Source organism: Emiliania huxleyi (assembly GCF_000372725.1).
Source record: "Emiliania huxleyi CCMP1516 unplaced genomic scaffold EMIHUscaffold_102, whole genome shotgun sequence".
NCBI classification, from domain to species: domain Eukaryota; phylum Haptophyta; order Isochrysidales; family Noelaerhabdaceae; genus Emiliania; species Emiliania huxleyi.
In genome coordinates this window covers 414,481-424,424 of record NW_005202303.1, presented here as the reverse complement: position 1 = coordinate 424,424, position 9,944 = coordinate 414,481, and the positions used below count along the sequence as shown (strand labels likewise).

The 9,944-nt window shown below is 65.3% G+C and overlaps 2 protein-coding genes across 2 annotated transcripts; both read left to right on the top strand.

Moving 5' to 3' along the window:
* The first annotated feature begins 2,575 nt into the window (after positions 1-2,575).
* EMIHUDRAFT_439522 (hypothetical protein) lies at positions 2,576-4,820 on the top strand. The gene is given in 6 exon segments (XM_005793288.1): positions 2,576-2,647; positions 2,712-4,059; positions 4,074-4,097; positions 4,123-4,153; positions 4,202-4,229; positions 4,244-4,820. 6 exon segments carry the CDS (start codon positions 2,597-2,599, stop codon positions 4,490-4,492), a joined length of 1,731 nt encoding a protein of 576 aa, XP_005793345.1. The 5' UTR covers positions 2,576-2,596; the 3' UTR covers positions 4,493-4,820.
* A 1,284-nt stretch (positions 4,821-6,104) lies between these two features.
* Positions 6,105-8,507, top strand: EMIHUDRAFT_222328 (hypothetical protein; the record flags this gene model as incomplete). The annotated part of the gene is made up of 5 exons (XM_005793287.1): positions 6,105-6,561; positions 6,895-7,116; positions 7,224-7,465; positions 7,545-7,786; positions 8,186-8,507. The coding sequence occupies 5 exons, from the start codon at positions 6,105-6,107 to the stop codon at positions 8,505-8,507; spliced, it is 1,485 nt and encodes a 494-aa protein (XP_005793344.1).
* Between the last annotated feature and the right edge of the window lie 1,437 nt (positions 8,508-9,944).

Sequence of the window (9,944 nt, the reverse complement as noted above, 5' to 3'; positions counted from 1 at the left end):
CCCCCTTGGGGGGATGGGGGGGGGATCCTTTTTTCGGCCGACGGGGCCAAGTGAAGGACCCCGGGGGATCCAGTTGTTGTTCCTTGGCCCAGGTTTTTGTAAGCAGCCGGGCGACACCTCGAAGGGCGAGATGTAGCCCGCGACCTCGCCGCACGCCTTGCAGTTTGGGTACGGCTCGACGAAGATCGCCTGTTGGACGGCTCCGAGAAGGCTCTCGGGCGGTTCCGACAAGGCACTCGGGGTGAGGTCGGGTTGTACAGATGGCCTTGCCGACTGCGTCGCCGACATTCTCGACCTGGTGCGCCATGGCCGGGAAGATCGGCGCCGCGCCCGCAGGGACCTCCGCCACGCCGCCCTCCTCGCCCAGCTTGGTCGGCGTCGGAGGGCCCGCAATCTGGGACAGTCAGTGGGGGGAGGGGGTGCGGGGTGGGCGGCTGGCCGGAGTGGGTGCTCTGTCCGACCGCCACCGCCGCCGCCACCGCCGCCGGCGGCGGCGCCCTCGCCGCCACCACCCTCACCGCCGCCGCCGCCCTCGCCGCCGCTCCCTGAACCACCACCGCCGCCCGCACTGCCGCCGCCCCCGCACCCACACCGGGCGGTCAAGTCGCCTTGAGCTTGCAGTCGGTGATGAAGTACATGGAGTGGATGGGGTGCTCGTGCGGGACGTCCTTGGCGCCTGCGGTGCGGCGCCGTGGTTGAAGTCCCTGGGTGAGGTGACGGAGTGAGGAAACGTGGGCCGTTGGCTGCACCCGGAGGAAACGTCATCTCAACCAGGCGGGCCACGTCGGGGATCTCAGCGATTGTTTTGTAGAGGTCCGGGCTCGCGGCGCAGCAGTCGGGGAGGCCGCTCGAGAAGGAGAAGGGACCGGACATGCCTGAGCGACTGAAATCGGTACTCAATCAAGGGCGTGTGCGCCTGACCGAGACTCGCTCTCTGAGCGCCTGCTGGGGCGGTCTTTGGCTCGTCAGCGGCGTCGACGGGATCGGTGCAACACCTCATCTCGGGGCGACGAGCCTTGGGTTAGGGAAGGGCGGCCTCTAGGGCGAGACCTTTGGCCCGGGCGAAACGGGGGTACACTGGAAGTGCCCACCTTTGACACCCCCAGATTGCGCCGCGAAGTGGCGGCGTTTCTTTCTTTTTCAGTTTTCTTACTAATTCTGGGACTAAAAAGAAAGAAAGAAATCGGACAACCCAAGGGAGGGATGGGAGGACGGCACGCCGCCACCACACAGGGATTTTAAGGAGAGGGGTGTGGGACTCTCTCTCTCTCTCACGGTCTAAAAGTTCTTTTGAAAGCGCACGCCGCGCCGGTCGTGATCAGTTTTGATCGGTCCGCCTAAGAGGAAGTACGTTCGTAAGAACTGATACATATACTTTTTGTGCGTGGAGCGTCTTCCCCTTTTGCGCAGCAACACCTTAAACTTTTAGGCCCTCCAAATTCGGGTCGGAGCGTAGCGGAGTGGGCCCCGAGTTTGAAAAAGGGCGACGGACGCTTGCGTCCTAGCCTCCAACAACGCCTCCCCGGCGCAGAGGGGCCCCCGGAGGGATGCTCAACCGCTCCACGCCACGCCGCTCGCGGCGGTCCTATTCCCAGCTCCGCTGAGGGCCCGCGACGTTATTTAGTTGGCGAAGGCTCCTGGAGAGCCTGCACCCCTCGCTCAGCCCCTCAACCATGATGCTCCCCAACACCGCCGAGGCGCTCGCAAGCAAGGTCCCCGTCCTGGTCCTCACCGGCTTCCTCGGCAGCGGCAAGACGACCCTCCTCAACCACATCCTGACGGCGCCGCACGGAAAGCGGCTCGCCGTCATCGAGAACGAGTTTGGCGAGGTCGGCGTTGATGACGCGCTGCTCGCGGAGAACACGAGGGTGCAGCACGAGGAGCAGATCATCGAGATGATGAACGGCTGCATCTGCTGCACGGTCCGTTCGGACCTGATCGCCGTGCTCCAGAAGCTCGCCGCACGAGTCCGGGCGGGCGAGCTGCGCTTGGACGGCATCCTCATCGAGACGACGGGGCTCGCCGACCCGGCGCCTGTGGCGCAGACCTTCTTCGTCGACTACTCGGTCAAGGCCTTTGCGCGCCTCGACGGGATCGTCACCCTCGTCGACGCCAGGCACATCGAGCAGCACCTCGACGAGGAGAAGCCCGAGGGCGCCGAGAACGAGGCGGTCGAGCAGGTCGCCTTCGCGGACCGGCTGCTGCTCAACAAGGTGGACCTGGTGAGCGAGGCCGACCTCGGCCGCGTCGAGGCGCGGCTCCGCGCCATCAACCGCTTCGCGCCGATCCAGCGCTGCGAGCAGGCGGCCGTCGACGTCGGCTCCCTCCTCGAGACGAGAGGCTTCGACCTCGAGCGAACCCTCGAGATGGACCCAGGTAAAGTAGCAGCGCCCCGCTCCTCGTCCCTCGCCGAGCCGGGCCGATCTCACCCAGCCGCGCCCTCGGCGTAGGCTTCCTCGACACGGAGGGAGAGCACGTGCACGACGAGACGGTGACGTCGCACGGCTTCCGCGAGGCGCGCCCCCTCTCCCTCGACCTGCTCAAGGAGTGGATGTGCAGCACGCTGCTGCCCGAGGCGGGGCCGCGGCTCTACCGCATGAAGGGAGTGATCCACGTCGCCGGCTCCGACACAAAGTTCGTCTACCAGGCGCGTGCCACTGGGCGTCGGAGGGGTGGGACGCAAGCCGTGACGCGCCCTCCGGGCCCCACAGGCGGTGCACATGCTCAACATCGGCGGATTCACCACGCCGTGGCGCGAGGGGGAGCAGAGGGAGAGCAGGCTCACCTTCATCGGCAAGAGCCTCGACAAGGCGGCGCTGCAGCGCGGCTTCGAGAGCTGCATCGACACGCCCGAGAATGTCGCCACCCGGCTGGCCAGTCTGGGCATGGGCCGCCTCCGCTTCTCGGTCGGAGATGCCGTGCGGTGCTGCTACTCGCGCGCTTGGGTGGCGGGCACCGTTGTCAAGCTCGCCCACTGGGCAGGCCGGTCCATGTGCCCGTACCAGGTCGAGCTGCGCGACGGCACCCTCATCTACGCGCCCCACGACACGGACGCCTTCATCCGGGCCGGCGAGCGCGGCCGAGCGCCGCCCGCGCAAGCAGCCGTCCCCAAGCCCCCCGCGCCGCCGGCCGCCCCGGCGGGGCTGAGTGGCTGGGCGTCGTTCTTCAGCAAGCAGGGCAAGCCGCCGGTCGGCGGTGCCGTAGAGGCCCCGTGCTCTGACCTCGCCCGCGAGGAGCGGGCGTCTGCCCCCGCCCCCGCAAGCGACGACGAGCGGGTCCCCGTCCTGGTCCTCACCGGCTTCCTCGGCAGCGGCAAGACGACCCTCCTCAACCACATCCTGACGGCGCCGCACGGAAAGCGGCTCGCCGTCATCGAGAACGAGTTTGGCGAGGTCGGCGTTGATGACGCGCTGCTCGCGGAGAACACGAGGGAGCAGCACGAGGAGCAGATCATCGAGATGATGAACGGCTGCATCTGCTGCACGGTCCGTTCGGACCTGATCGCCGTGCTCCAGAAGCTCGCCGCACGAGTCCGGGCGGGCGAGCTGCGCTTGGACGGCATCCTCATCGAGACGACGGGGCTCGCCGACCCGGCGCCTGTGGCGCAGACCTTCTTCGTCGACTACTCGGTCAAGGCCTTTGCGCGCCTCGACGGGATCGTCACCCTCGTCGACGCCAGGCACATCGAGCAGCACCTCGACGAGGAGAAGCCCGAGGGCGCCGAGAACGAGGCGGTCGAGCAGGTCGCCTTCGCGGACCGGCTGCTGCTCAACAAGGTGGACCTGGTGAGCGAGGCCGACCTCGGCCGCGTCGAGGCGCGGCTCCGCGCCATCAACCGCTTCGCGCCGATCCAGCGCTGCGAGCAGGCGGCCGTCGACGTCGGCTCCCTCCTCGACATCCGCGGCTTCGACCTCGAGCGAACCCTCGAGATGGACCCCGAGTTTCTGTCGACCGACGGCGAGCACGCGCACGACGCGTCGGTGAGCAGCGTTGGCATCAATGAGGAGGGAGAGGTCGACTTTGAGCTCGTCCAGGACTGGGTGCACACGCTGCTGCAGACGCAGGGCGCGCGGCTCTACCGCATGAAGGGCGTGCTCTCCGTCGCGGGCCGGCGAGAGCAGCTCGTCTTCCAGGCGGTGCACATGGTCTTCAAGTGGACGAGCGAGCTCCGGCGCGACGAGGAGACGGGGCGGCGCAGCAGGCTCGTCGTCATCGGCAAGGACCTCGACCACGCCCAGCTGCGGGCGGACTTTGCGGCCTGCGTCCTCTCTCCGGCGCTGACGGCGAGGAAGGCCGCGCTGGCGGCAAAGGCGGAGCAGGTCTGCCGGTGGGCGCGCGAGCTGCTCCCGACCGCCTTTGCGGGCGAGGCAGCGACCGTCTGCGAGGTGCGGCGCAGCAAGCCGGAGTGCCCGATCGAGACGGTAATCAAGGTGATGCTGCGCAAGCCAAAGGAGCTCACGGTCTGCAAGCCGCTGGTCGCCGTGACGCGTGAGGACATCGCCGGCGTGATGCGCAGTTGGAACGACGTGCTCCGCCGCGGCGCGACGGTGCGGGCGTTGGCGGAGCAGGCGCTCCCCCAGGCGGTGCGAGGCGAGAGGGTGATTGTGGACGAGGATGAGGCACAGCATGTGACGGGCGACGACTTTGAGACGGCGATCCACGTGCTCTGCTCGCCGCCGTGGTCGATGAAGGTGCTCCGGCGCCTCGAGGAGGTGACGCAGCAAAACGTCAAGGAGGTGATGGCCTTGGCGTCGCTCTGCGGCTCGCACGGAGTGCCGTCCGTCCGGTAAGAGCACCAATAAATAAATGAACAAAGAGTTAGACAAACCCAAAACACCAAGCCGCGACGTGCATTACGAGCTCTCGTAGGAATAAAATGGTCAAACTCTGAGACGAGATGGGATTTAGGGATAGAGCTGTCAAACGTTAACTTTGGGCCTAACAGTTGCACTATTGTTGGCTGAAATCCTTAACGTTGTTCAAGTGTTCATCCCAGCCCATGCTGTTACTGTTTGTTACTGTTGTTACTGTTGTTCAGCGGCCAGCAAGCAGAAAACGGCAAAAAACCCGGGTAAAACCCGAGAATACCCGGAATTTTCCAGGTATTTTCGGGTATTACCCGCACTGGACGCTGGAGGTCGTCGTGGGTCACTGCCAGGCCTTCCTTATTGTTGTTCAGCCGGCCTAACCCTGGTTCACTTAGAGAAAATTTGCTTCGCGCCGACACTGTGCGAGCCCGCAGCGTGCACTCAGCCCGTCCCAAGGGTCCCTGTCGCGGCCTGTGACTGTGCCCGGGTGTGCGGCAGCCATGGCAAGCGCTACGAGCTGCTGCGACCGCCCACTCTTGCATCGGCGGCACTCCTCGCCGATGACCCAGCCGAGCGAGCGTCGGCGGCGGGTTGGAAAGGTGGGTGCTTGGCACAGCGGTTCGCCGCGACGACGTATGAGTCTCGCACAACACCCTGGGTACAGAGGGCGCTGGCTTTGTCGCCGGCTCGCTCGATGGTTGCTGCCAGACCGCCCACAGCCAAGCTGCAGCGTGTTGCGTGCTCTGCCTCTTCTTTGCGCCTCGCCTGCTGATGTGTCGTCGACGCCTATTCCGGGCATGTTGTGTGGTGCTGCGCTGCTCGCTCTCCCTCGGCGACAAGGGCGATAACGGGCGCCACCAGACCAACTCTTCCAGATTGGTGGGATTCGGGTTTGTGCTGGTCTGCCCGCTGGCGTGGACCTCCACTCGGCTCACCCAGACCGACCTGGCGGCTGCGGGCGCGCACTGTTGCGGCCATGTCTGCGGCTTTGTGCCGAGTCTAAGCCTTCTATTCTTCACCCGCACTCAAAGGACGTCCCCCACCTGACCTCCTTGAGACCTTCGGTCTCACCTCACAAACTTCACAAGCCTCAAGCGTGACCCCTGCCTGCCAGTCGTGCCAGACCACCAGAGAAGAGAGAATGAGCAGCGCTGAGCGTTCGTGCCTACGAGTTTTGTTTTTGTAGCGCGTGCCTTCTCGGCGGAAGAAAGAAATCGCTCCCGCCGCGTCGTCATCGCTGTTGCCACGAGTTGCTGTGCGACAGGTACGGAGGTAGACCGGAGAGCGACGGTCTTCATGTCGCGTGCTGCACGCAATAGCAGCGTGTCCGAGGCGTCGGAGCTCTCGCAGGCGCCGCCTCTGCGGCGCCGGGCTGCTCTTCGCTCCTCCAGCGGCAAGGGCAACACAGCTGGCGACGGACCGGCTGGAGCAAACAGCGGGAGACAGCAGGCGGCGCCGGCTGGCTCGAGACCTGCGCAGCGAGGCCGTTCCCGTGAGCGCCCCGCTGGCACTGCCAGCGTGCCCGAGAGCCCCGACGCTCTCATCCGCGCGTGCAAGAGGCAGACCCGCTCGCTGCAGCGGGACCGCATGATCGAGCACCGCGACGCCGCCAGGCAGGCACAGCAGGCTGGGGCGGTGCGGCGATCAGCCAGCGCCAGGCGTACAGAGCCCGCGATGCGGCCCGGCACCGCCGCCGCGACGGAGGGAGCGGCCAGCGCGTCGGCGTCCGAGCGGGATCCGGCGGCGCCACCGCGTCCGCAGACACGCTCTTGCGCCGCCGCCGCCAACTCTACAGCAGCGGGAGATGCCAACGCACGGCAAGAGGCGGTGGCGGCGGCGCCAGCGCCGCGGGAGCCGGCTCCTGCGGCGGCACCCGCGGCGGCACCCGCGGCGCGGAGGACGGCGGTGTCGGCAGCTGCCGAGGCAGGTGGCGGTGCTAGGCGCAGGGTGGCGGCGGGTGGCGTTGGCGGCTCCTCTAGCCGGGCACGCTCGGCGCCGCCTGGCGGGCGGCGGCGCAACGACCCGCCACCATCCGCGGCGCTGCTGGGCAAGAGGCGCACGCGGAGCGGCGTCGGGTCGCGGCCAGGGCAGGAGGTGGAGAGGCGGGAGGTGCCGGGGTACGACCGCTGCGAGCTCTCCGACGGCGACTACGACAGCGAGAAGGAGCAGATGGGGCGACCGCCCGCGCGGGCGGCCAAGGCGGCGACGGCCCGGTCGCGCAATGAGGCCGAGGAGGAGCAGCGCGAGGAGGAGGACCGCTTCGTCGCGATGTACGACGACAGGAGCGACGCGACGACGCCGAGCGAGGGTGCCTTCGGCGGCGGGCGAGCGGCGAGAGCGGCGAGAGCGGCGACACTTGACTTTCCTCTCACATGATGCGCCGCGACCCCTGTAGGTTCTCGCCGCCCTCGGGAGCGAGCAGCTCGCGCGACGCCAACGATGGCGAGAGCGAGAGTGATGAGAGCGACCCGCTTTACGCGGTGCGGAGGATCTTGGCGCTCAAGCGGGTGTGGGGCGGGAAGCTCGAGTACCAGATTGAGTGGGAGCCCGACCCGACGGGAGCGGAGACCTACGACCCCTCCTTCGAGCCCGAGGACAACCTCGCCTCCGCTCTCGTCGAAGAGTTTCGCGAGCAGCACCCGCAGCTGATCGAGCAGGTAGTTCCTGCATTGCAATCCGGATTGCAATCGCCCGGCTGCAGTCGCCTGAGACAGCGACTGTCCCGTTCCATGCTAGGCGCTTGGCGGCCGCGTCGACTCCGTCTGGCCAGTGCCGAACGGTGGTGCGGTGCCGAGCAAGCCTCGCTGCGTCGTGCCGCCTAAGCTGAAGTGGGAGGCGGCGCAGGTGTGGTCGCCGACGTCCGATCGTGCCCTAATCGCCCTTGACGTTGTGTCGACGGGCGGCAAGTCTCCCTTCGCCGTCTCCCTCGCCATGGGCCGCGTCGACGAGGAGGGGCGCGTGAGCAACTCGTTCCACTCGTACGTCAAGGTGACGGCGTCGCCACCCGCAGGCGAGAGCTAGCGACGCACAAGCCACTCCCTCGCCGCCCTCGCTCGTCTGCCACTCCCTCGCTTGCCACCCCGAGCCGCCACCCCCGAGCCGACACGCCGCCACCCCCGCTTCCGCCTACCGCTCTCCCGCCTCCCCCTCCTCTCTTGACCCGCTTCTCGCCCGCCCTACCAGCGCTCTCCCGCGCACTCCTAGCCCTCTCCCACCCTCTCTGCCCCTCCTCCTCGCCCACCTCCCCACCACCCGTCCGCACAAGCCGCTATCAAGCCTAATCAGTCATCGGCCCTCGTGTCCACAAGGCTTCACCGTCCACCAGCGCTCCTTCGACGACGTGCAGCGGGACGCGTCGGAGGGCTTCGCAGCGGTAGGCGCGAGATTAAGAACGAGATTAAGAACTTCAAGACGGACTTCAGCCAGCGTGAGCGGCTGCGGCTTGGCCTCCCTCCTGGTGGCAGGAGCAACTGCGCTGGCTGCCTGCTACTCTGTGAGGAGGTGGAGGGCTCGTCGCAGCAGACGCCGGGGGGGCACGCACGCTTCTATCTGCCTAGCGGCCTGCGTGTCCCGGAGCCACGGTTGGGCTGCGTCGTGTGCAAGGTCAACCTCTGCAAGAAGTGCAGGAGGCCTGTGGCCAAGGGAGGCTGGGACCATGTTGGCTACTGCCATGGCCAGCTCCCTCCAGTCTCTGGATGAGTGAGAGTGTGTGTGAGCGTGTGTGGGCCGGTCTTGGTGTGAAGAGCCTCCCGGGGAGCTCGCTTGAACCGGGGCGCAGGCGGCTTCTATGAGCCACCTTACTGCTGTGTGAACCCAACAGCATCACATTCCACACACTGATGCTCCCTAGAGTAGTACTGGGTGCCCTAGGGTGCACTCACATCTTGCATTCAAGGGGAGGGTCAGGCGTTCGGAGGCTTAGCTCTGGGGGCCTCCCCGGGGTGTTCAACCCTTGGTGACGGCGGCCTCCATGTGCCACCATATCTCTCTGTATTCGCGCAAGCAGCCAATACAACACCCTCATACTCCCTAGGGTGGTCCTGGGCACTCTAGGGGAGCGCTAGAACACTTGGCGCCAAAGGGCGGGTTGGGGCGGGTTAAGTGAACGTTAGCTACTGTTGTTGGGGAGCCCAACTGTTGTTCTGTTGTTACTGTTAACACTAGCAACACTGTTCAACTCTTAACGTTTGACAGCTCTATTTAGGGACAGGTGTCTCCCCGCCCTGCAGCTGCACGATCTTGGTAAATAAATAAAAACGGACACCTCTCTACTGTGAGATGGGTAAAAAGGAACAGGTCCCCGCCCTTGCGATCTTTGTGCAGGGTTCTTTGTACGATCTTGGTGTGACTTGGCCGAGGGCGATTTTTTCTTTTTGACATTTCGAATAAAAACGGACACCTCTGAGATGTGAGATGGGTAAAAAGCAACAGGTCCCCGCGCCCGTGCGATCTTTTGGTTGTGTGCAGGGACCTCGCACGTCGCAGCTGTTCTTTGTTTTAGCACTTCAACACGCACGGGACTCAGTCAGACGACCGCGTCGGTCCAGATGACCGCGTCAGAGTCAGACGACAGACCGAGATTTTTCTCGCCCCGCGAGTAATGGAAATCTCTACGCAAGACCAGTAGATCGTTGGGGTAGAGATAGTAGATTAAGACTGGAGATCCTAGCGGATCTCTCACACGGACACGCCCAAGTCTCGCCAGTAGATCCCTCCAGTCCGGTTCCCCATTCAAGACTAAAGATCGAAGATTGAGATTGTGGGTTGCAGATCGCTGAGCAGCAACACGGGCCAAAATGTGGAGATAGGAGATGGAGAATGCAGATTGTAGATCCTAGCGCCCAGCCATCCGCCCCAGATGTGAGATCGAAGATTGAAAATGGAGGTCGTAGATTGCTGCCGGCGCGGCGACAGTGGCCAAGTAGAAGATTGGAGATTGGAGATGAGCGAAGAAGAATGGTCACTGTGAATGAATCCATAGCGCATCTCCTTGAAGGTTTGAGCCAGCCGCCCCCACCAGTGGCAGGCGCCTTGATAGCTGTCACGATGCATCCGAATGGAACCCCGGGGCCTGGCTCAGCGGCGTCATCCATGGCGGCATAAGTGTTCGAAGACAGATTCCTCCTGAGCAACGAT